The sequence below is a fragment of the Betta splendens genome, chromosome 17, assembly GCF_900634795.4.
Source record: "Betta splendens chromosome 17, fBetSpl5.4, whole genome shotgun sequence".
Classification (NCBI taxonomy): Eukaryota; Metazoa; Chordata; class Actinopteri; order Anabantiformes; family Osphronemidae; genus Betta; species Betta splendens.
Genome location: NC_040897.2, coordinates 4816097 through 4841600, shown reverse-complemented (window position 1 = coordinate 4841600; position 25504 = coordinate 4816097). Strand labels below are relative to the sequence as shown.

At 41.6% G+C, this 25504-nt stretch overlaps 2 protein-coding genes across 4 annotated transcripts; both read right to left on the bottom strand.

Moving 5' to 3' along the window:
- Positions 1–508: 508 nt before the first annotated feature.
- On the bottom strand, positions 509–15956 carry LOC114844613 (unconventional myosin-VIIa-like). The gene is made up of 49 exons (XM_029132111.3): positions 14465–15956; positions 14161–14262; positions 13367–13519; positions 13184–13252; positions 12979–13094; positions 12757–12884; positions 12527–12669; positions 12317–12430; positions 12010–12163; positions 11763–11839; positions 11553–11672; positions 11223–11365; positions 10931–11141; positions 10704–10839; positions 10451–10617; positions 10192–10332; positions 9684–9842; positions 9500–9592; positions 9278–9372; positions 8966–9050; positions 8780–8881; positions 8491–8604; positions 8239–8403; positions 7935–8153; positions 7706–7852; positions 7568–7627; positions 7366–7490; positions 7132–7258; positions 6579–6698; positions 6309–6482; positions 6005–6232; positions 5154–5321; positions 4941–5058; positions 4268–4394; positions 4023–4189; positions 3692–3873; positions 3464–3573; positions 3168–3322; positions 2903–3056; positions 2653–2808; positions 2433–2538; positions 2218–2331; positions 2025–2118; positions 1840–1946; positions 1545–1730; positions 1353–1469; positions 1198–1281; positions 975–1094; positions 509–857 (listed from the first exon to the last, which is right to left on the bottom strand). The coding sequence occupies exons 1-49, from the start codon at positions 14474–14476 to the stop codon at positions 765–767; spliced, it is 6357 nt and encodes a 2118-aa protein (XP_028987944.1). The 5' UTR covers positions 14477–15956; the 3' UTR covers positions 509–764.
- A 140-nt stretch (positions 15957–16096) lies between these two features.
- dis3l2 (DIS3 like 3'-5' exoribonuclease 2) lies at positions 16097–25297 on the bottom strand. Of its 3 annotated transcripts, none has more exons than XM_029132115.3 (21): positions 25139–25297; positions 23323–24097; positions 23118–23254; positions 22774–22827; positions 22512–22613; positions 22242–22383; positions 22099–22163; positions 21456–21685; positions 21201–21374; positions 20929–21008; positions 20689–20801; positions 20442–20549; positions 19999–20232; positions 19755–19834; positions 19333–19516; positions 18959–19045; positions 18536–18683; positions 18248–18378; positions 18004–18108; positions 17738–17842; positions 16097–17591 (listed from the first exon to the last, which is right to left on the bottom strand). In XM_029132115.3, exons 2-21 carry the CDS (start codon positions 24077–24079, stop codon positions 17490–17492), a joined length of 3138 nt encoding a protein of 1045 aa, XP_028987948.1. In that variant the 5' UTR covers positions 24080–24097; positions 25139–25297; the 3' UTR covers positions 16097–17489. The 3 variants fall into 3 exon arrangements, with proteins under 3 accessions (XP_028987948.1, XP_028987946.1, XP_028987947.1); XM_029132113.2 differs by lacking the exon at positions 25139–25297 and adding an exon at positions 24711–24865; XM_029132114.3 differs by lacking the exon at positions 25139–25297 and adding an exon at positions 24671–24828.
- Positions 25298–25504: the final 207 nt, after the last annotated feature.

Genomic DNA, 25504 nt, shown 5'->3' with positions numbered 1-25504 from the left:
TTATAGATTAAATAGTGTTATTCATGTTTCTAGTTTATAGTCTCATAATGGGACTCAAAGCAATTCAGTTTCAAAAAAGATTGTAATAACTACTGCAAAACTGTGTACATCTAACTATTCATTTTAACTATGTAACTGTTTGACCTGATGAATTACATGTACTGACCCAACTTTTCAAATAAAACGCTGTTAACATACATTATTAATAAACTAACATCAAATGTGAACAGCAATCAAAGTGTAAATTTTAAATATCCACGGTTTGTCTGAAAGGCCCATACTCCTTTATGAATTGAAGCTCATTTTGAGAGTGCTGAGACATTAAATCTGTAATTAAATTTGTATGAGCAAAATCGCTACATAAGTACTATGAAAACGTCAATTAGGCTAAAAACAAGGGTTTAATATACTGCGACTAAATGGACAGATGAGGTGTTTGGTCCGTTATTACTAAAATACTAATGAAAGAATTTAGTACTATACTATATAAATGAACTATATAAATGACTCAAGGTTGGTAATATTAAAGTTTAATAGCACTAAATACATAAATGTAAATGAATATTAGATACACAACCTTTGTCACTGTAGCAAAAGTTAAGAATAGTATAATTAAGACAATAAAGACAGTGTGAAGGTTGAATATCCCTATCATGTTTAGGAGAGCAGTCATTTAAAGCATCCACGTGGATTCATTTAAAGATATTGATCATCAGCACATCAGTCACACAAATTCAGTCTGTATTCTTGTTGCCCCTGAGGACTCAGGAAAACCTGAGATTTCTTGGGTTAAATGCCCGCCTTTGGATTTCATACATGGCTACATACGATTTCAGAAGATCTTCCATTGTGTGAGCCTGGGAAAAAAGAGTATGACAGAGAACTTTGTTGTTATATCAAAACAATTCAACAAGGAGTACGTATGGACAGTGCGTGAGGACTGAGTAGTGAAAGAAGAGAATTTGGCCACACACCTGTGAGGTTTCACAAATGAAGTTGTTCCCTCTCACCAGGGTGCCGATAGACATTTGAAAGGTGTTGCCTCTGCTGTAGTACTCGGTGATGCGGCTGAACGGATGCATGACCAGCACCTCCTAAAAGATTCAGAATGCAATGTGATGGGTTGGATGGATGGATGTATCAGTAAAGATGAGCAGTACAACAGAGCAAAACAAAGAAAAGACTATCGTTGCATACCTTTGTCGTGGGATCTATTAAGCTCAGACCTTGTTTGCTGATGGCAATCAAAACTCTATTCGGGTAGCTGGGCTCACATGTTTGCTGCAGATAAAATTAAAAAGTTAGTCTAAAATTTTGATGGGCCAGATTTTATTTTATCAGCGTCAACATACTTTAACTTCAAAGAAGGCGCATCCAAATGTTGGCCAACTCGAAATGCTTTTCAAGAAGGCAATTTTGGCCTCTTGCACGGTGATGCCACTCTGCCGGCTGTACGCAGCGATGATGTTCTGCAGAGAGAGGAAAAGGTTGAGAATAGCTCATGTTCATCTAATTTGACTCCTTCTGGAGGGTTTTTCTTCTACCTTCTTCCATTCATCGGAAGACATGGATTTTAACTGGTCTGCAGGAACCAGCTCTTTCAGCATTTTGGGGATCATGACGAACTGTGTCCTGTCTGAGTCGACTTTGACTCTGAACAGCAGCCCGCCCAGATTGAACATGTCCTCTCTGGTGCAATTGTGGTATCCCCGCAGGTACTTGGAGAACTCCTGCATGGAACAAAGAACAAGCGGTCATGATGACTCTGCATATTAAAAGCAAGTGAACGCCATCGGCAAAATAAAAGGACCATGTTTGGGTGTAAGTTGGACATTTTACCTGTGGGAAATGGAAGGTGAGGTCTGCAACCTCGTCTTTTTCTGGGCTCACATTGAACCAGAGCTTCCTCTTACAGATCACCAGGTAGGGTATGTTGGCCGGATTTACTGGGAAACAAATACTAAGTAATGAATACTGAGATGCACTGACATCCAAAAACAGAAGCATTCAGTAGAATTCTTTACCTTCTTTAATTTTACTTTTTTTCCCTTTTTTGGGCAAGTCTGAATTTCGCCTTAAACTGTCAAAGAAATATTCCTCCTCTTCCATGCTTGTGACCTACGAATAATAAACACCTCAATTTACTATCGTACTTTAAGATATTCCAAACATCATTTATGAAAGATAAAATAATTACATTGAAGATCGCTCACACACCTTGGTTGGTGTTTTCAGGTAGAGGCCGTAGCCGTCGGCAGAGGTCAGTCTGAGCTCAGACGCAATGCTATAGCAAAGGTCTCTGATTGTGGTGGTGGATGTCACCTCGAAGATCTGCAAGGAGCACAAGTGAAAAAAATCAACATTTAAAAACAACTTACTGTAACAGTAAAAACAGCCAGATAACATTAATGACTTTACTCAGATTGTCTCACATTAATAGTATCATCTGGGAAGTGGACTTTTTGGAAGATCTGGGTGCTGTTCTGCTGGACGGCCTCGACTTCAACAAAATGAGGAGGAAGTTTCCTGGGCTCAATGCTATAATAACATAAATGTCAGGTGACTACACAACAACACATACAACCTGGTAGCTAGGTGATCATTCTACCATATGTTTATAAGAAGGTTCTAATCCTCTGTCTCCAGCCTGACCTGCGCATCTTCTGCATTCTCTGCAGACACCCACTAGCCAGCAGGTCTCTGGGCCGCGATTCTAGCCATCGCTGAGTGTGTTTCATCAAGTTATGACTGGGTGGAAACAAGCCAGTACATAACCACATCAGATGCCACCCGCGATCCACACTCAACCTGAGAATCAGGGAGATCAGCAAAACTGAAAACATGTTCGCTGTGGATTTTGTTGGAATACTTCACTATGTATAGATGCAGACTGATAAAGCACCTGTTGTTATTGCTGGTCATTTGTCTCATAATCTGGCAGTAGATCTCATCCTGCAGAGCTTCGTGCTGGGTGGCTGGACCAAAGATCTGGTCCGTCAGCTCCACTGTGCTGCGCATCTGCTTGATGGGGTAGTCGCCCATGTACTTCAGGATCGGTAGCAGCTTAGGTCAAGGACTCTCAAACCAAATCTAAATGTAGGATAACTTAACATGGTATATTTTTAAATGGTAAAGTGCAAGGGCCATGGTCCACATCTAAAAGATATCAATAAAAGCGTTGCAGGCCAGATAGCTGAGGTCAGAGTTGCGAACCAGGCTCTCAAGCAGCGGCTGTTTGAGAGGTTCCTTGGTACAAGCCCACAGCTTTTCTCTGCTGACTCCTTTGGACGCACCATGTCGACCCGTTTCTTTAGTTGCAGGCCTACGACACAGAGACAGCAGTGAAATTTTTTTAATCGCTTGCTGCAATGTTTCAAAATAATGTTTGTATAATTATCAAACTGTAAATTACAATATTACACTTGATAACACTTGATTGATTGATGGTTAGTTTTTAAATTACCTGAAATTCTCAAGAGCAAACTCTTTTAAAGACACAGGAGCCACTGTTTCGTCTATTGGTGGGGCATTTAGTACAACTGAAGGTCTTCCACGGCCTGGACTGAGTAGAACCTGATAAATAATGATAAATATGATTCTGCAAAGACTTGAACATTTCAGTGGATGGACATTAGTAACACATTGCACATTTGCTTCTAATAACACGTTTTAATGTTTTAAATGAATTTACCATCATTTCGTCATTTGGCATTGTGAGAGTTGGGAGAAACTGCAGCATGTCTTTGTTGACTGCACCGTCAGAGCCGGTCTCGTGGTTAGTTGCTTTCACCAAGTTCTTCTCAGACGGATATTTATAAAGTTTGTCTACCTGCAGCAGGTCCCCACGTTTACAGACCAAGAACATGGGCTCATCTACAGAGAACCAGGAAGACACAGCGATGCATCAGTGTTTGGGGTTTGTGTCACATAAAGACTGTACAAGCACCAGAAAAACTTTTATATGGTTATGTGAGTTATTATTGCTTACTGTTGTATTGCATGTCCGTGCTGTAAAGGCGTACCTGATTGATTAAAATCCTGGAGAGCCAGTGCGAACGTCGAGCGCTCTCTCAGCCCGTCCAGGTTTGTCTTTATAAGTTCATTCATGTCCAAAGCTTCTGCTGACTTAAGGACATACTCTCCTCTGTAAGTGGCCAAGATTACTGACTGGGCACTGAACGGGCTGTCACTGCACAGGATACAACACTGGAGTTTTACTGGTGTGATTCAGGTATGATTAAGTAACATGAAGGATCAGTACCCGTACCTGATCATGCCGACTCCCTTCACCTCCACATAAGGAATCTCAAGGATCGTCTTGTTTTTCTCATCCATGAACAAGATGGTGCTCCAGTTCACAGCCACAACAAACCTGCTTTTGGGCAGAGCAGGCCCTATGGAACAATATGTAAAGTTACTTTATAGGAAATACAGGACATCACATCCTTATTCTGAAGGTTGAATCATGTCAACTGGATTTCTTCTTTTGCTCCCTCTTCCTCTCCCTGTCCTTCCTCCCTCAACAGAGGAGGAGGCCTCAGACACAAAATGTCTCCCATTTATCATGCTGCCCTTACATCTGTTCCAAAGAAGATCAAGACCACTTCACAAATCTAACAGAAAGGACAAACCCAACGACTCTGTAATGATGGAGGAGGAGCTTGGAAGTTCACACATACTCACTACCCTCAGCCCTTGTTCTCATAACGAGCCCATCATTACAGGTGGGAGGGGAAGACCTAACTGAAGGATACAGTAAATGTATGGGCTGGTGGTGAAACGTTTCTACTGAAAAGAAGAAATCTAGTTGACTCAACCTTCAAAACATTCCACCTGGATGACTTAAGAGTCTTCACCCACATCATATCCTTATAACAATACAGGGTCTGTTCGTATTCCATTGTATATTGTTGCATGTTAAAAGGTGCATATCGACAAACCTGACATCATTGTAACTTCATAGAACCTAGAGAAATGGACACGCCATTCCTGCCGTGCATTGTCCACCAGTTCCTCTTTTACTCTTTCTTGGCTGTACATTTGATTGACGTATGGACTCTGTAGGATTCACACGGAAGAACACAATGAAACATTGAAAGTTTAGGCTGCAGAAGCTGCGGTTATGCTTTCCTGCCAGCTCCATGTCACCTTACCTGCGAGTGTTCTGTGCTGATAAGTTGAATCCATTTTGTCATAGATTTGTTCTCTATTAGTGTGGTGGCAATGCACTCTTCAACCACCTTCTGGGCGTTCTCTCTGCTGGACACTGAGCCAAATTGGATGTAATAGTGCTTCACTGCCAAGTGGACATACTCGTCTTCCTGTAAGGTGAAGCAGATTTTGTTTGATACAGCCGAAACAACGTAGTTAACATCTAAATTTGGTGTATATCACATGCTGGAATAAGACTACTATAAGAATAAGTCTACTGTAAGCTGAAAGCCGAAGGAAGTCTATATAGGAAGCAGTGTTAGTACAGATGCTGTTGCTTTATTTTAAAAACGTTTTTTCTTGGCCACTTGGGGGCAGTAAAAACAAGTTTAGCTGCAATTTAATTCGATTCTATCGACTTATTTTCTTATTTGAGCATTTTACTGAATAGAGTTGCCTGCTACTGCTGGAAACTGTGTTTATTAGGGAGGAAAGAGTGAATTTCAACAGTAAAGTAGGACATAAACCCTAAAACTAAAACTTTATACTAGAAGATGCTCTAAACATCATGTAGAGTTACAAGGTGCAGTTTAACATTTTTTAGCCATACCCTCAGATTTTCAGCAGACATTTTTAAATATCAGGTTTAAAATTCAAAACATTAGGCAAAATCATTAGTCCTGAGCCAGAACTAATAATGGCAGGACTGCCAGCTTTACAAAGTAAAAAGACCAGTTCTAACATTTAAAGTGCACCCTATACAAGATAACAACATAACATTAGCAGAGGTTTCCTGATGTGATATATGTAAAGTAGTTACTGTATATGTAAAGTAAGCGTTTTCAAGTCCTACCTTCCCACTGGTGTACTCTCCTGACTTGACTCTTTTGATGACCTGCCTGTAGATCAGATCCGTACTGACCGGGTCCATCGCGCATTCGTGCCAAGGTGTGAACAGTTCCTTGGAGATGCACAGGCTCCATGGAGTGTCCTTCTCCTCCATGCCCTGCCTCCTCATCTCTTGTTCGCAGTGAGACACGGCATCCAGCACATGCTTCCCACAGCTGCCTAGGGACCACGTCTACGAATGGAACAAGTAGTTTTAGCGCTCAGTTAATTATTTGACAAAAAATTTTCATGTTGGGATCAAAGATGACCTTGGCTTGGAAGCTGATGTACAGGGAGAATCCATATGTGTCTTTGAGACCGATTTCGGCAGCCACATCTTTACAAACTTCGGCGGAGGTGGAGGCTGATTGCAGTTCTAGGTTGACTGTACGACCATCCATTAGAGTCACATGTTTATGTATTGGCTCTATGGACCTGGCAGCCTGTTGACAGGCAAGTAAAGACAAAACAATATCCATAATTCTGTAGTCTAGATAAAAAAGTCAACATGTTGACAAACACTGGGATTCTGGTTGTACCTGCAGCTCAATCCAACATGGCAGCTCTCTCCTTTCCCCATTAGCTATGGTACGGTGCAGGCGCTCAGTACAATACACATTGTAACCATTGGGCCCTCTCCGAAGAAATCTCTCCAAATACTGTGTAACAAATAGAAAACAAATGTATATGTGATGAATTCAAAGAATCCAAGAAACACACAAATATATTTATCCAACAATCCTTCTAAATGAACCATATTACAGTATCTGTAGCAAACATGATCAAAACATTGGAGCGTTCATTTGAACATGGTCATTTTTTCTGTATTGGGAAGTTCATTATTAATATATATATTAATATAACATTTTATTGCATTAAGCCACTGATTTTTATTGTATTTAATCTCACTCAATCGACTGTACTATCAGTGTACCTGGAATGGGTGAATTACTAGACAAGAACTGTGGTCCTCATCCCACATTTAAAAGCACAAATGGCCGATGATGTTGGACGTTTAACAAATTTAACAATAGGAAAAAGAGAGGGTGATAAATAGGCATTTAGTTAATAAATGGATGGCTTTGGGCTGACCTGCAAGAAGAAATCTGTTGGTGGAAAAATCCCAAGACAGATGGAGAGAAGAATCCAGCCCTGCATAGAACTGTTCTTGTTCTTGTTGTTTACCAGCTGCTTGCAGATCTGACAATAAATCTCATCCCTGTCCAAGCAAAGAAGACAAACAAAGACAGTGAGAAAAGACTGTGACACTTAACGTTACTGATATGTTTCTTCTCCCCTTGTTTTGTGGAACAATGCAGTTTTTACCGTATGCCTTGTCTTGAAAGTCCGTATCCAACAATAATGTGCAGCTTTTCCAGGGCTGAAAGAGGCCGATCCAGTGTTGGACCCTCACCAATCAAAATTTGCTCATCTTCGGTTAAGTCCTCCGGCTGGTAAAAAAACCCCAATAATAATCACAACACAATATCAACACGGAATTAATGTGAATTAGGCCACTTGTGCTCACCTCCTCAGGGATAGTAGAAGCTTTTCTATTTCCAGCCTTTTTCTTCCTTCTTAGTATTTTCTGTTCCAAAAAATATATTGTTTGTTTCTGTATCTGTCAGCGTGCAGTAGTGAAAACAAAGCTCCTGTAGTCGCTCACCTCGTCCAGTCCCACCAGGCTGCTCAGCCTCCTGCCACGTCTTGGCAGATGACGCTGGAAGGAGACTTCGGACACGGTGTCCAGAGGCTTTGGTTCTGGTCTATCACCCATGAAGCGCAAGATAATCCACCACACAGTCAGACATGCCTGCAGGGGTCATAGGGGAAACACTCAGCATGAGACAAAAGTGCGTTAAAGGGAACAGACGCCTTGCTTCTCTTGTCCGTACCAGCGCATCGCCCTCGTCGTCATGGCGCAGCAGCGGCTGGCTAAGCCTGTCCGCGATGTGCATGTGCGTCGCTTTGCCCTGGAAATGCTGAAGGCTAAACCTGTAAAGTGAAAACTCATCGCTGTCGTCAAACTGGTCGTTCTCTTCCAGGGAGGAGGTGGAGGATGAGGATATGGAGTCTGAGCTGTCGTCCTGCGGCGCTGACACGCTTGGATGCTTCTCAACGGTCCAAACAGAATAAACATCAGTTAGCTAAATCGTAGCTGAGCTCAAACTGGCCTGACTTCAGGACTTTCTGTTCTACCTCTTCTTCAGCAGATGCAGATGGCAGATTGTCGGTGTCCTCCGAGTCCGGCTCAGTGGCAGAGTCAGAGTCCTCGGTGGCCTCAGCCAGAACTTCTTCCAGTCGTTGCTGAATCTCTAAAGCCATTTGCACTTGGTTGTCTGTCTCCATTTGTACCTCCAAGGCCTGTGAGTGCACCAGACAGAGGAGTTTAAAGCGTCTATACTAAGAATACAGAAAGTCTGTGGAGACAAATGGACAGTCAGCACTTACATCCCTCATGTCCTCTGTAGCTTCTCCAACCAGTAATCCTGTGGTGCATGCCTGCAACAGAATCGCTGCCTCTTGCTCTTTCTTGATGTCCTTCCTTACCCAGTGGCCTCGCATCTATTATGTTAAAATAGTAGGTGTACAATTTAAAATAGATAGTTTTTTTTTTAAATAATGATAAATATTGATTAAATATGACATTTAAAAAAATCTTGTTATAATACATTTAAATACAGATAAAAATAAAAAAGTGCTAGAAAATAAATGTTTTGTCTTTTATTTTACAGATTACCTGTGCTTGTATGGTGACTGCTGCCGCTCGCTGCCTTTGGTGCTGCAACTGGAGGTTCCGGCTTCGGACCTTTGCCACCAGTCGCTCGTATCCGTGCGTGATCTGGAGCAAGAGCCAAAACGCAAAAGATTAGATCGATTTTTGAATATTCAGAATTAAATTTCTTATTCCCGTCACAGAGCAGACCTTTCGTCGATACACCCCGTCCATGTAAGCTCTCCAGTTCCTCTGCAACACGATGGCTGCGCTCCGCTTCTTCAGAAAAGACTTCCTACACGTCAAGCAGAGCAAAACCAGTAAACCACTGCCTGTACAAGTGCTTCTCTTTTTTATTTTAGATCTTGCAACACATTTGCTAATAAAACCCCTACAGCAGTACACATTCCTGTTTTTATAGGATAAGGCTGTGCAAACAAAGGCATTGTAACCATGACCTTATTCTGTTCCGGGTTCACTGTCTCCATCTCATTTCACCTTTCCTCTTCTAGGAAACTGCACCTGTCTTTGTGTCCCAGCATTACTCTCTGGATCACCACAGCCACCCTGTTGAGCTCATCTTCCCTCTCTCGCTCCAGGACAGCATCATGAGCATCCTATAATAAATAAAAGAAATTACTATCATTTTGATGCAATAGTTATAGCATGCTACAAACATGGGTCGGCATCATGGTGCTCAGTTATTAGAACACCAAGAAATAATGATATGTTTGTGATCTGCACCTTCAGAAAAATCTTGGTTCTGCCTCGCTTCCACTCATCCTCTCCTTCAATCACTGCTTTGCAGATGGCTTCACAACAGGCAGCAGCTGTCACCTAGAGATATACAGTAAAATGCTCTCTATTAGATGTTTCAACTTTCTCAAGTATAACGCAGATTTCATGAAACTTTAAGAGTAGCACTAACCACTTTGGGGTCACAGACCCGTGTCTTTAAGAGCACCCTATAGCGACTCAGGAATTCCTGAAAGGTGTGGCGGATCGGGTATCCCAGTTTCCGAATGCGGATGGTGTCCATCATGCCAGAGTATCTCAGCTGGCGCATGCACAGCTCTCTGTCAAACACCTGAAAGGGAGCAGATCACAGTGGTTGGGAAGGTTCTGCCCAGCAGTATGTTTACTGCAGGGGTAAAGCCGAAGCAAAAAGACCCCAAATCTCTGATATTTGAAATAATAATTAAGATATCTGAGTAGTCAACAAAGCGGTGGATTAATAAAAGAACACTGCTTTGTTACCATGACGAAGAGAATACAGTTTACGTCAACAGTGTACTTTACACTGGGCACTAGCTGGTTATATGTTCCAGGAAATTTGCTCAATTGCTTTATAGCACAAACCAGGAAGATGTTATTTATCCAGTGAAGAAGCAAAAGGTGCAGAGTTGAAATACTGACTGTAAAATTCAGTCACTCGCCTCAGACAGTTTGTCACTGTTTGGTTTGAAGCAGCGGATGAAGTACGGCTGGCAGACCGACAGAGCCTTCATGAGGGAGTCCAGGGACTGACGGAACTGACCACTCAGTGTCGGCAGGTGCTTGTGGTTTTCAGACTGGGCCTGCGTGGGGCACAGAGGCACGAGAGCAGGACAACAATGAAGGATCATATCATTTTGGTATTTGAAGTAAATAAGGAAATAAATTAAACGACGTGTTGATGGGTCTTTGCTTTCATACCCGCAGAGAGTTTTTGGGCGTCATGATGATCCTCCTGTTGGGAAGATTCTTTGTCATATTGGTTGAAAGCTCAGACTCAAATATCTGATGAAGCAGATTGTTGCTGGACATGTCCACCATCTTGATTATGTCAAAACTGACTGCATCTCTATTCTTTTCCAGAAATCCTTAATGAGAATAAAAAAAGATTACTGAGAGTACAAATTATGTCACATTCAAGGACCTTCGGACAGTCAAGGAAATGTATGTGTACCTCTGGAGTCGTAGGTCACCACACCAGCAAAGTGGTTAACCCCAAAGTAGGTGTCATATTCGCTCTTTGAGGCATTGTAGACCTTGTTTCCTTTGTGTTCCTTGTTCATTTTAGTCAGCATAGTCGAGTCTGAGCCCTGAGGCCAACAAAACAATATTCTGAATTCTAAAATCTAAAAATTAAAATGGAAACAAATCACGCTAATAATATCAAGTAGAAGCATCCACCTTTGGGAAGTGGCTCTCCTCGTCGATCAAGGCCAGCAAGTTGCAGGGTTTTCCAGCCAGAAGGTCCAGGATTTCCTGATTGTCACTAAAGCTGATGTTCTTCCATACAATGTCCTCCTTCATGTACTCCTTCTGCTCCAGCTTGAAAATATGGCCCACAAAAAACTGCTGCAGCTTCTCATTGGCAAAATTTATGCACAGCTGTTCAAAACTGTAAAAAATGACAGAATCACGTTTGTTTAGCAGCCGATGCACTGGAACGTCCAGAATGACGATAGTGAAGACAGTCGACCTGTTTGTGTCGAAGTTCTCAAAGCCGAAGATGTCGAGCAAACCAATGGACAGACACTTGGACTTGGGGTTGTTGGCCAGCTTCTTATAGATGACACTGTTGATCTTCCCGGTGATCCATATGAATAGCTTATTGTAGATAGACTGAGGAATCACAGATCAATCAGTCAAACTACTGTGTAGTTAAAGCAAAGGTTGAAAACATCTGTATGCTGCTGGATCAGTACATTTCCTTATTTACCTAATGATTTACAGTATCTATCGAGGCTGGTCAGAGCCAAGAGGAAGTACACAACATGCTAATTTGCAATTCCTGGTTTAGATTCTTCACCTTGACAAAAGCGTCCCTGCAGTCCGAGGCCTGCTCGGAGTTCAGGGGCTTGGTCACCCTCTCTCTGTTGGTCATAAAAGAGCGGTGGGTCAAAGTCTTTGCTAGGGAGGATTTCTGGACCTGCAGGGAGCACAAACAAATGGGGATTCAATAACAGCCACGGTCGCCTCAAGGCTTGGGAGAAACAAAGAGAGTGAAACAAACGGCCACCTGCAGCAGCGAGGCTGCAATGCTGAAGTGCTCTGACTTGCCGACGTCACTGGTTTCTAAGTTGTTTTCTGTGGTGGCTGATGGAAAACAAAAGATCAAATGCAAACATTATAAAGATACTTTAATTCTGAATTTTAAAACATCATTGGAGCAGTTTCCTCTTCTATCTAATAGATTTAAAAGACATACATGAACAAATGTACAGCGCGTGATCAATACATGATCAAATATTACTATGTGCACTTACCTTCAAAGTAAACATTTCCCAGGTGTAATATGGCTGCCAGCAGCTTGGAGATCTCCTGACAGTGGCTGTGTGAAAAGTTCAGGATTTTCATGGCAGAACAAATACGGCTGTAGTCTTTGGCATCGTCTCTGCCTTCACACGTTGTGCAGTTCCCCTAACGCACAAGGGGAAGAGGTATATTACTTGAAAAGACAGGGAGACAGCAAGAAGAACGTGACAGAGTCTGTGACACAGCTTACATACCAGGAAGCCCAATACCAAATATATATTTAATGTGTAAACCAGAAATGAATTTGTAAAGTCATACTTGTGTGAGGAATCTATATTCCTTGGCATGTCCGAGTCTCAGAGCCTTCTTCTCCTCTTGTGAGATGCCTGACAGCAAGCAGTAGAAAATATGGTAGTTTCTCTCCTCCAGGGCCTGAGGTGCAATAAACAAATAATAAATATAAATACTGTAAATAAGCTAAATCCTAAGGAAAAGTCAAAGTTGTCACATGAGGGTGAGTTTTCTGACCTGATGGCAAACACGTGACTTCTCCAGCAGATACTGCACCACGCGAGCGCCTTCAATCATCCCGTCCTTTTTGAAGAAGATTTCCAAGTATTTCCCAAAGCGACTGGAGTTGTCATTGCGAATTGTTTTAGCGTTTCCAAAGGCTGAAGGAGAGAGGAAGCCCTTGAATTCATTGATGCAAACTAGTGGAGGCTGGAGCTTGACTCTGTCCTTTTACTGTAGTACTCTACCTTCTAGTATGGGGTTAGACTCCAGGATCTGCTGTTCGATCTGCTGCTCAGAGAGCTCCCCGCTAATGGCTGCCAGGTACTGGAGGATCAGTTTGGTGCTCTCCGTCTTCCCTGCTCCCGACTCTCCACTAAGACAAGCACAGGAATGAAAAAACATTCACCTCCATCAGTGGGCACAGCCCGAGCCCATGGTGGGCTTCTCCACAAGTTACTCATTCTGACCTGATGATGCAGCACTGGTTCCTGCCATGGCGCATCATGTTGCAATAGCAGTTTTCAGCAATGGCGAAGATGTGCGGTGGCAATTCCCCGAGCTTTCGACCACGGTACAGCCTCACCTGCAGGACGACAGGACGCACAGAAAGGCTTCACTGCAGCCCTTCGTGAAGAGATTGGGCTCGAGTTCTAGTGCTGACGCCAGTCTCACCTGTTGAGCTGTGTAGAGTGGAAAATCCTGGTACGGATTGACGGCAACCAGCACTGAGCTTGTGTAGGTCTAAAGGAAAAACAGCTGAGTAACACATTTCATTCATATCCTATACCACTCAATTAAAAAGGTGCAAACCACTGAATATAGATATTTGTCTAGATATTGGTGTCAGGGCCTCACATAAATGATTCCTTGTTTGTGCCGGAGCATCAGATTTCGGAGAAGCCCGGCCTCCGTCAAGTCTCCCAGTTTGATCATGTCGTCCACGCCCTCCACTGATGTAGGGTGCATGATCCTGAGACAGGCTTCCTGCTCCGGAGACAACCTGTGTTCCTAGTAGGGAATCAAAACATGTTCATGTATTTGGAAAAATTTCATTTTTATGCTATGGGTTGAGATGGTTTCTCTTGATGACTAAACGCTGACCTCAGCTGCTGCTGTGTGGAATCTCTGCATAATCTTTGATCTACTACAGTGTATAAAAAAGAAATATCTTGAGCTGCCGCCTTCTACCAAAAGAATACTCCTAAAAGCAGCTTTTCAAGGTCCATGCATTTGTTACTGGACCGGAACCAGAACGTCATAATAATAGGATGAGGCAGTAACTCATTGAGAACAGTTCCAGTCATTCTAAATGTTCCGGCCACAGGTTTGACTGGAATTAGCCTCTGACAGAGCATTTAGCTACCACCCTCCTCCAACATGGAACCATATCCCCAATCAGATTCTACAAGCAGACCATCTCTCCAAAATCCTTCCTTTTCCATACCGCTAATAGCCAGAACCATCTTGGTTAAGCTGCTGCACTGTAGCTTTAGATGCTGGGGAACCTCTTTTATTTTTTCCTCTCCTCTATAGTGCTTACTTAGAGTACTTAGTGCTGCTTAAGTGGGATTTGTTGGGGTTCGTCTTCTTCCATGCCTTGACTTCAGCAGCTGCATTCCCTCTTGACTAATCTTTGAAGCAATGTTTACCTTGCCATCATCATCCACCAGGAACCGCTGACCAGAAGGTGTTTCTTTGACCCTGGCTCCGATGGACACCCCGATGCCCGAGTCCAGCCACACCCACTCCCCCTAAAAACACCATGAAATACCTTAATATAGGCGGGGAAATGTTTTTCATCGTCATTCACAGTACATGATGGGATCACCTTTAATAGCGTTAAGTATTTCTATTAATCAATATTTGTGGAGAATTATTAAGTAATTACGAAATTAAACATAATTTCTGCTTAGTCATGTTTTGCCATTAAAATGCATATATTGTCAGCCTTACCTTTCTCAGCATCACCAGTTTGTTTGTAGTTTCCTACTGTCTAAAGGGAAAAATCAAATTCAGTTATATGTTCAGTTATAGTATTAGATCATCAGCTCTGAATAAGTAGGACTAAAGGCTTTGTTCAAAAGCGGGTTTCACTCTGGCTAATCCTTGCAGTGTCGTGCTCCGCTCCACTGAAGACAGATAACAAAAACAGAACAATAGGACTTACCAATAATCGTTTTACCGGCGATCCTCATGAATTCCGCGTTGTTCCAACCGGCTCAGTTTTCCTGAACCTATGTCAGCAAGAAGGAGAGGGCACAGCTCTCGTACGACTTGCCGCCTAAGTTTATGGCACTGAGACTTTGAACTGACAGAGATAGAAGAGGAGAGGAAGAGAAAGCGATCACCTGCACCGAGGGGAATTACTCCCAAGGAAGAGGCTCCTTTAGGGCATCTAGAGAAGAGTTTAACATCTTAAACCACCACACAGCTCTGGAAACAGTCTAATATCCACTCCCTGAGTCATCTCGTTTAGTTATTGTTAATTAAACAATGGTTTATTCACATTGAATAAGTGGATTTACCCGGGGCACAGTGTTTTAATGAATTTGTATGAAGCCTTTGGAGCATCCCAGTGACTGTCACTGAAGTCAAGGTGTAAATCTAAAAATTAACATTTCTTTTTCAGAATTGAGCGAATAAGACTAAATAACGTGAGTTGGGGGTTTTCATTTGAGCCATGGACTATAACAATGTCTTGTTCGTCGATCAGCCAGATCTTCCACTGTCACTAATGGAATTCTCCAAGCTGAACATCTCTCTCCATTTATCTCTTAGAGGTTGCACTTCAAACCTTGAGGGAGGCCTTCCTCTGACAGGCCAGTGTGAGTTATCTGCTCCACTATAAAACGAAAGTCATCAGCTTGCGTGAGTCTAAAGTTGAAGGTTTAAAGTCAAAATCATATACTCGACTGAATGGAGAGTCATCGCTGATTCACTGGCATCCATGTGCTCAGCTCTGATAAGAAACTCCTACCAAGGTCATCAAAGTGAGAGAATAAAATCTCTCAAACAGCATCACTGTGACTGTGCATATGCTACTGAATAATATAATTTCCCACAGGTCGCCATGTTTGTGACTAAATATTGTGACGGCATCTATCATGACCGTTTACATAAAAGCATCCCAAGAATGAACAAACTGTCTTGATTCATCAGACCCTCTCATATCCATGCACGGTGACACCCTTTACATAAAAACACTGATCACGGCAGCTTTTTCTCCACCTGAACATAATTGCTTGGAGAGATTTGACCAAAAGGACAACTTCCTTTTACCGTCAGAGGGTGTGGAATATATGGCACCTATCATTTATAAGGGTGCGGTCCTCTCATGTTACACAGTGACATAACTACGTAAGCTGTTACTCTGAGTCTGTGGTGAATAATTACAGAGACTCCCTGGTAATATATAACAGAGGCACTATCAGTGTTTATTTGCTATATAAACAGAGGAGGGCAGTGCCAGAGGTTTAATTAGGAAGAAACTGGATCACTCCCTAATTTGAGTTTGTTTTACACCAGCTTCAGTAGATAAATTGACTTTCTTTTTTCCTTTTAGCGAAATAAACAAAACAATTTAAGTAATTCTGACCTGTGGATTTTATTGTGTATGTTTATTTGACAAGAGCTATTTATTGCTTTCTCTGTTGGTTTCACACAGAACAATAAACTTTGCACATTGAGCAGGATGACAATGTTCCACCACTGAAGATACACACAGGTCGTACTTGGAATTCATTTAAATGTTTTCAAATTTGACAGTCCTTCCCAACTGATTCACAAAAACCCCTCTTTAAATTCCCAATAGCTGGCTGGTTTAAAACAAAAGAGCTACCAAAGCAGTGCAGACATACAGTAGCAGCAAATCAGCAGGAAATCAAACTGACACCATTCAAGAGGACAGAACTGGAGACTCAGTTAAAGCAAAGGTGGAGCCTGCGTTCACCTAAAAATGTGCAGCTGTCAGGTTGAAAATACACAAAAAGTAATGTGGTCCATAAAGAGTCAGCCCTGCACAAACCAAGCACATAAAAACAGTAGTTGGAAGCTCATATGGATCGAATTAATTAGTCTCTCCAGGCCACCAACAATAATTAAGTTCAAGTTATTCCCATATTTTAGAATAAAAACAATAACGAGGACCTGAAGTATTCTTTTTACATAGACAAGAACCATTTAAAAATGCAGTGGATGACACAGTGGCTCTTGATCCACTTCCTTGGAAATTCAAATTAAATTTACTACTGAAGCTACAGATATTCCACATCTATGCAGTTTCACTACGTCCTCCACAATTTATACTACAACCAGTCAGTCAGAGATAACATAGTAGTGAGGTTCCTTTGCTTTGTAAACACAAATCTCTCCACTATCTTACAGTACATCAAAAGATCTGAACCCAACAGAGTTTAAAATAATTTACACACATCACACTGTGTTATAAATATATCATTTCAACACTGACCTCATCAGGTCAACAGATCCACAGCAACATCAAACCATTGCTGTCTCCATCATTGCTGCCCATTAGTAACTCATTAGCGTGGAGTATAAGACATCAGTTGGTGGTTTGCGGTTTCTTTGCAAGTCATTTCTATTTCAACTATGCCTTGTATTATGAATGAAGTAAGACTAGCGTAAATGATAACACATCTGGTCTCTCTGTTAATGCAGTACAATTTAACACTGCTATAAACTGCAACATAACTATATCTTCAGACACTTCTCCCATCAGCTGAGGGTAGAAATGATGGATACATGCCGTTATCTATATATTTCTATTTTTAGAAATAAAAAGAAACCAAATGACAGCTGAAAGAAAGTAAAAACCTACTTCTACTGAATTCTGGTTCTAGGCCCCATCAGTGGCATCTGTGCACATTGTGACTACTTCTAAACTACTAAATAAAACCTGTCAATTAAAATGAAACTGCATCACAAGTGTTTATGTATACTATAAGGCAAGTTTGAGCATTTAAGATCCATTGTCATCAGGCCTCTTGAGCACTGCAGTACATTTTGTGGGCACACCATCAGCTTTGAGCTGCACTTCCACTAAGGTGAAGACTGATATGACCTGTGAAGGAAAGAGATGATAAACACGGCCTGTAGCAATGGCTAAGACTAAGGCTTCTGCTAAACTGAGGTTTTGTCAAACTAGCTATTCCAACCATTCAATCCTGTTCCATTTGTGGTCTATAGCTGAAAAGCTGTGGTTCTTACCTGCTCTACTCTGGGCTTCTCGGGGTCCTCTGGTGCCCAGATGAGGGTCAGTTCTGATTTCTTCCCCACCTTACGGTGGTGAAAGGAGTCCAGGCCGGGAACAGACTGACGGTAAAAAAGATTTTGTTCAAAATACATGTCTATGGCTTTCACCACTGTGATGTTAACTTGATGTCTCTACACAGCATCAATGCACACATCCCTTACATTTACTTACATACTAGGCTTTTGCTACTGCAACAATATAACACTAGGACACAGCTGACCTTGCAGTAGATGCGTTTCTGAACTCCGTATCGGAGAACCAGTACGTCAAAGGACTGATCCAGAACCCCCATTACCATGGCCTCAGAGTCCAGTGGCCCACACTCCTGCAGAGAAGGCCAAAAAATCCCGTTCAACAAATAAGGCCCACCTGTATTGTCAATTTGCAACATAAGAACTATCAGGAGGTATAAAGAAAGCAAACGACCAAGCCTTTCTTCTTATGCACATCATCCACAAACCTACCTTTACATAAACTCCAAAGAAGAGGTCAGAGCTGAATTCCTGGACCCTTTTGGACACCATCTTCTTGTCATTACAGTGTGATGCTTGTTTTTCGACTTGTTGTGTTGACAGTCCCAGTTGAGGCCCACATTCTGTATGCAAGATCAAAATTATTGATAAAAACACAGAGAAAAGAAATTCTTAAGCACACAGAAGGCCAAGCAGATGTGCCAAACTGTGTAGCACACAACACATGCCAGCGTTTGGTTTAGGTGTCTGATCAAGCCCTTTTGTAAAGAATGTACACACTCAGTGAGGAAGCCAGTAGCCGGTGCACTATGATGTCTGCATATCGTCTAATGGGTGACGTGAAATGTGTGTAAAGAGGGACGTTAAGGGCGTAGTGCTTGAATAAATGCTCGTCCTTCAGTATGCCGCTACAGAAGTACAGCGCCATCTGCAACACAGGCAAGAATCAGAAACCACATGAGACTTTGCTGATCCACAATGAGGACATTGGCTGCGACTAAATACACAATTACTGAAAAATGTTCATTTGAAAGTGGCTTTACAAGTCTAGATGTTTTTATTTCATGGCAACAACAGTGAGTGTCACATTTAAGTCCTATTTCAAGATACATAAATTGTTTATACAATGATAAAAAAGAGAACATTCAGTAGATGATATGAAATTAGAAAAGATGGAAATTACAGTAGTTACTGAGCTCTAACCTGCATGGGTCTGGAGCACATGTGAGTGAGGACTTCCTTTCTTGCACTTGAGTATTCATCATTACCAAGAGAAGTATTGAGACTTTTCTGTAATTAAAAAAAGATAATTTATTAGGACTAATTAAAATAAAAAAAGATTACTCAAGATTGGAAAACTCCTTTAGAGCAGAAGGCACCTACTTAAATCTAATTTCCAGATTGCAGCATTATTAATTTTATGATGATTGGTCAGCACAAACTATTTGCAAGCAGCGCTAAAACCATTTCAAAAGTTGTTACTGCTCTTTTGTCACCTGTTGTTCGTTTCTCCCTTACTGTACTTACTTTACACCAAAGACAATGCTCAATATGTGGGTTACTGAATGTGCACTGACGTGTAATGCTCCCGCGGAGGACAAGTCAACGTTGATGCCCAGCTGGTCACACATCTCCTGCACCTCATCCAGCATCTTTGTTTTTGGTGGAGGGTGGCGTCTGAGCAGAGCCACCTCGGGGAACCTGCGGTAGATGTGGTGGGCTGAGGCAATGTTCGCCAGCAACATAAACTCCTCCACCAACCTAGAGAATAAATAAAAATAAAAGGGTCAGACGTGTGTGATTTAAATGACAGATGCGGCTAAAGGCAAGAGAGACATAGATTACAACAGTTTAATATCTGGTCTGATGTTTTGCTATTTTCAGATGTTTTTTAAATTTTCTTACAAAAACATTACAGTTTATAATTTGTCAATTGCATGTCGATGTCAGAAGATAAACGGCGAAGTTAATGATACACCCAAAGAACTTTGTCACTGACTTGTTACTGTCTCTGTACTGGTAAACGTAGCAACCCTGGGGCATCATGGTCTCTTTGTCCAGAGTAAAGGACAATTTCAGCTGAAACAAAACACAAAAGGTATGAAACAAAAATAATAATGGGAAAACTAATAAAGTTATTTCATGTTAGACAGCTCAAATTGTAAAATTTCTGACTTTTAAATGATTTTGTACATGTAAATGTATAACTATGTATAGATAAACAGAAGATAAGCAGTGCTAACCTGGTCTAGTCTGAGAGCGCCACCTGAGAAGCGCTGAGATCGAAGGTTCTTGGCAATCGAATGCAGATTGAGTACTGCTTGGTGAATCTCATCGATGTGGTGCACAGGATCCACTGGTGGCAGCTCCTCGACAGAGAACATCTTCTCTGGGGCCTCAATCATGCTCTGAGCATGGTCATAGCTTAGCTTTACACAGGAGCGGATCACTGAGCGGCCAAACCATTCGCTAAGTATCTAGGGATGATGGAAAACAGGTGGAATCAGGCACGTAAGAAGAGTCAGGAAAACAGAATAAAATAGCGGTGACATTACTGTAGCACCAAAAGGATCAAGATTTTTTGTAAAGTACACAAAGTCTACAATCAGACATAATCTTTCCACAAGAACATCTATTATTGTTGAAGAGCTGCAGCAACAGGTCCATAAATGTTAAATGATTATACCTTCCCCTCGGGGGTAATTTTCCAGATGACGGAGAAAGTGAGTCTATCGGTGAGAGGGTTCAGACTGCACAGCTCCTCACACAGCAGCCTGGGCAGCATGGGTATTACCTTAAGGGTGACAGAACACACTCATTACTAAATACAAGGAACAGAACACTCAATAAGAGACTCACACCAAGTTCACAACATCCAAAAAGCAGCATAATACAACCAAGTCTCATCAAGTGATGAGTTAGGGTATACTCACTTTCTGAACCAGGTAAACACTAGTGGCTCTTCGACTGGCAATAGCATCCAGAGCGTTCCCCTCCTCCACAAAATAACTCACATCAGCAATGTGGACTCCCACCTCAAAGTTTCCTGGGATAGTTGATAATAAATAAATAAATACAAATACTGCGTAGATGTAAAGTCTACCACCAAGTCTCCAATAATCAACCATCTCCAATCAAATGTCATCATCACTGAGTGCAAATCAAAGGTTTACCATCAGGAAGACGTTTGCAAGACAAGGCATCATCCAAATCTCTAGCGGTTGCAGGATCAATTGTGAAGATGCACTCTTTCCTACATGTGATCAAAAATCAGTGGACAACACATTATCAGTGGTCTGATTGTCTCCATTCAATATAACTCAGAATACAGATTTACAGAACCATCTTACTCAGTATGTGAGTTACAGGGCATGTCTCAAACACCATATTAATTTAAACATAGTAAACATAGTTTTATAAGTGTGCATGGGTTTTACGGTGACACCTCAGGTCTTTTCTCTTTTCCATTTCCTCATGGGGGATGTTCCAGGGCAGGTCCTTGGGTAAACAGTCTAACACCTCATCGGAGAACTCAGAACAATCAACGTCATACTCTGTGAGGATGCCCTCCGTCTCTGGCTCGATTTCTCCAGCTTGACCCAAAGTCTTAGCAAGTCGACTGAGAAAGAACATCACAAAACATCTCAGATCAAGACTTTCGTTAACATGGCTATCAACTGTGTTGTGTATCTAGACCCACCCTTCAGCAAAGTTGCTGTCAGCTGCCCAGCTGGTGATGCGGCAGATGAACAAGGTGTTTGTGTAGTCGCCTGCACGAAAACTGAAATCTTCAGGACAGTCAGTCAGGGGAACGTTGATCCGTGGAAGCCGGTGGTCCACAGGGGAGAACATGGCAAAGGGCTTGTCTGGCAGGAACTTCAGGAAGCCTGTTGCTGCTCTTGAGTGTTTTTTCTCGACAATGTACACCACCTGGCATGAAAGGGGACAAAATGGGGGATGTGTGTTGAAATCAACTGCGGGATCAGTTCGGTAACATTGGAAAATCTTTCCTTCCAAAAACCACATCCAGTGATAACAGAAAGCAACAATCTTCTCTATTAAAAGCCTGCCAGTGAAAAGGTGTGGCTTTAATATGAAATAAACCAAAAATGTTGTCATTATACAGTGAGTAGTTTAGATTCATCTAAGGAAATCTGTAAGGCATTCAGTGAGACTATGACATTTTCAAAGTAATGAGGAGAGTTCTGACATTACCCTGCTCTTATCTAATGCTGAGCAGGGGAAGTGGGTCTATGTGGTTGTTTCATTCTGGGGTTATTTCATCAAAGCTAATTAAGGGAAGGTGTATAGTGAGAAACAGATAAAGTAAGTAGGACTGTCACCTTAGCAGTCTTTTGTAGTATTTCACCATTCGATCGTGGGGGTGGGGGGTTCTCTAAAAGTCCCCCTATTTCCATCAGATAAGACAAAAAATGTTAATGTTAAATTTGCAATAGTAATGGCATTAGGTCTTTCCTAATGATACCTGTGTCAGTGAGGGTAGTTTTCTGGAGGTCATCCTGATCACTACACTGGTCGTCGGGCCTTGGCGTGTGCTCGGTCTTCTTATGTTCTCTCTGGACCTCTGATTCACTATTTCCCTCACAGTCTGTATCTGACCTCACAACCTAAATACATAAACAGTCATTCTGTTGATACACTCCGTGTTTTATCCTCACTTATGACAAATAGATAAAAGAGAGCCAGATAAATTAGAAAGATAAAAGCTGGACATTTCAAACTAAACTCTGTTTACCTTCCACTGCTCCCGAGGTAGCACTTTCACAACCACAATGTCTCCATTAAGCGCTCTGTTGCGAGCCACAACCCCATCCAGAAATATATCTCGTGTGTCATCCTGTAAACAATACAAAATGTGATGGTCGTGTGTTGGTCAAAATATTATATGCAAACATTTACATACTAGCTAACACAAGGTAAAAGAATTTAATGACAAGCAAAGTCCAACATGCAGGTTCTGGATTTGGTATGTAGCACAAAATCAGTTTTCAACTTACAGGAGATGGAATAAAGGCTTCATGAAACTTCTTTGGGTTGATTCGTAATTGGCCCTGTGAAAAAAGAATTTGACAATTTGAATGTGAAAGAATGTGATGTTGAACATTTTTTTTAACAACCCGCAAAGAAATAGCGCCTAAAACAGCCTTTGCTTACTCAGTATGCTGAGTAAAACCCTGTGTTAAAGATTGGCCCTTACCAAATACTAACTTAAAGTAAAATAAAGTGCTATGGTGAACAACAACCCAGGAAGGAACAGAAAGTGAAAAAGCTTAGAAACAAAACTATCAGAAACAAATGGGTAACTTCACTTTACTCTGACTCTGAAACAGTTGCTATGTACCTGAATGAGTTCTCCTCTTTTAAGACCACAGGAAACCTCTTCAGCCGCCATGTAGGACTCAAACTTTTGTTCCTTTGATCCGCCACCTTTGTTAGTAGGCTTCTTACATTTGACAGCAGAAGAACTGGCGCTTGAATCTAGAAGTAATTTCATGTTATTACTCAGTCTGTCTCAGCCCATTATTTCAGAATTAACATTTAAATACCTCCAGGTCGTTGAGGTTTCTTTCCTTTACTATGAGGGGACTTGGGCCTTGACATCAGTTTGTCAGTCTCAGGCATTAATGTCCCTCCTTGCTCCTCTTCTAAGTGTTTTGGCAAATTCTTTTTCTTTGACTTCTTTACCTTCTCAGGATCCTGCCCACTTGTACTGGCTTTCTTTGGGGACTGTCCAACAAAGGAGTTGGTCTCTTTGGAGGCCACATCTCGGTTTAGATCCTTGTTTTTCTTCTGCTGCTTTTGATGTTTCTTTGACTCATTAGGCTTTAAACAGCTGAGCTCCTCGCCTGATTCTATGTCTCCATCATGGCTGGTAGCAGTGTCTCTTCTTTGTCCCCGTCGTTGTCTGTCAGACAAACCCTGCTTCCTCTCACCATCCTGCGGAGTATCTCGAGTGCTTAATTTCTCCATATATAAAGACAGAGAACTCTCTTCTCTACTTTTAAGTGAAGACGGGGAAAAGTCGCTTGAATCTGAAAATTCATAAGCTACATGGTCATTCCTTCGCTGTGGTATGTTCAGTCTTTCACTCTGGGCTTTCAGAACTGGGTTCGGAGCGTTTCCTTCCTTTTGACATGACAAGTCTTGTGCATATTGTTCCAGATACAAGCTGAACTTGCTGCTGTGGTGTTGGCTCAGGAGTCTGGCATAGGCGTCTTTCTGCGGAGGGATGGCTGACTGATGTTGGCTTCGCTTGGTCTCTCGGTTAGGTGTAGCCTTCTTAGATTGCCCAGGAGAATCCATCTAGCAATCTAAAACTATCTGAATTAGGCCAAAAGAATATTGTGTGAGCACAGCAATGAAAGTACAAGTAAAACATTATTCTATTCAATGTTACTTTAAATCAACAACACAACGACCGTACGATTCGAGCGTATTCAAATTCGACCTAGCAGAAGGGGGCTAGCCGCTAACTGTTACTTTGAAAATAGCTTAGTATGCGCTAACTAACTTGTTGCTCACTTGTCCACTCATCTGATAAAGCTGTGTATGCATTACAGTCACTGGTTTAATGCTAAATGTTGGAACAGCTTCTCATTTTACAGGTTGTCGTTTTAGCACTACATAAAAACCAACAGCTGCTGCGACTGTGTCTGCGCCTCCACCAAGCCGAGAATGCTAATCTGGCAGCTAATAATACCAGTTACCTATAACCTTAAACACATTACGGGCGTAACAGATAGCAGCAATGCCTAGCTAGCAACAGCTTGCTATTTGCAACATTCGCCAGCTAGCTACTCAGGCTACAACATGAAATATTCCTATGACGTATTGACTAAATAGCCGGCTAAACCGCGACGAAGATCACAACAAACAATTCGAAGAGACACGTACACGTATCCAAGCTTTGAATTTTAAAGGGTAACTTATTCACCGCATACGGGGGTTGAGTCCAGCTGTTGTTGTTCAGAGGAGAATGCTAGATGCTGCATTCACTTCCTCCGTCCGCCTGAACAGTGTGACTAACGGTGCGTTTGGGTGCTCTCTGAAATAACGATACTGAGGCGACACCCAGAAAAGCTTTATTATTATTATTCAGATTGTTGTTATTCTTATAATTATTGTGAATGCTATGATTATTACGATGGTAATAATAATTAGTTTTTTCCTCTCGCGTCACCACAAGCAACCTGTAGAGGGCAGCAACGATCAAATAGTCCGTTTATTTCAGTTTGGTAAACAAATCTCTGCATTTGGATTGATTATAATTACACAAGTTAAGTACACGTTTATGCTGTTGATTTGCAAATAACTGTAAACAGATGTATGCACTATACCATAATTGTTAAAATATTAACCTACTTTGAAGCCTGACAGTCAGTTTCTAAGTCACTGGTCATTCCTGTCTTTTGTTATTTTCCTCATCACTTGTCTTCTGCTGTTATTTCCTGTTTTGTTTTTGTTTTTTAAAAAAAGAAGACAGGTTGTTTCATGAGTTTGAACCAATCATAAACCAAACTGTCCTCCGTAGGTTTCATTTTGCTCTGTGCACTTCTAGAACCTTTACAGCAGCAGAATGTAAGCATATCTATATGTTTAAAGCTTCCATTTTAGCACATTGTGGTCGCAACTAAACCTTCCAACAAATTACATTGTTGGTGTAGTTTCTTGTCAATAATTTTAAACCCCAAGGCAAAATATACAAATTTGTAAAGGTGATCTTTTTAA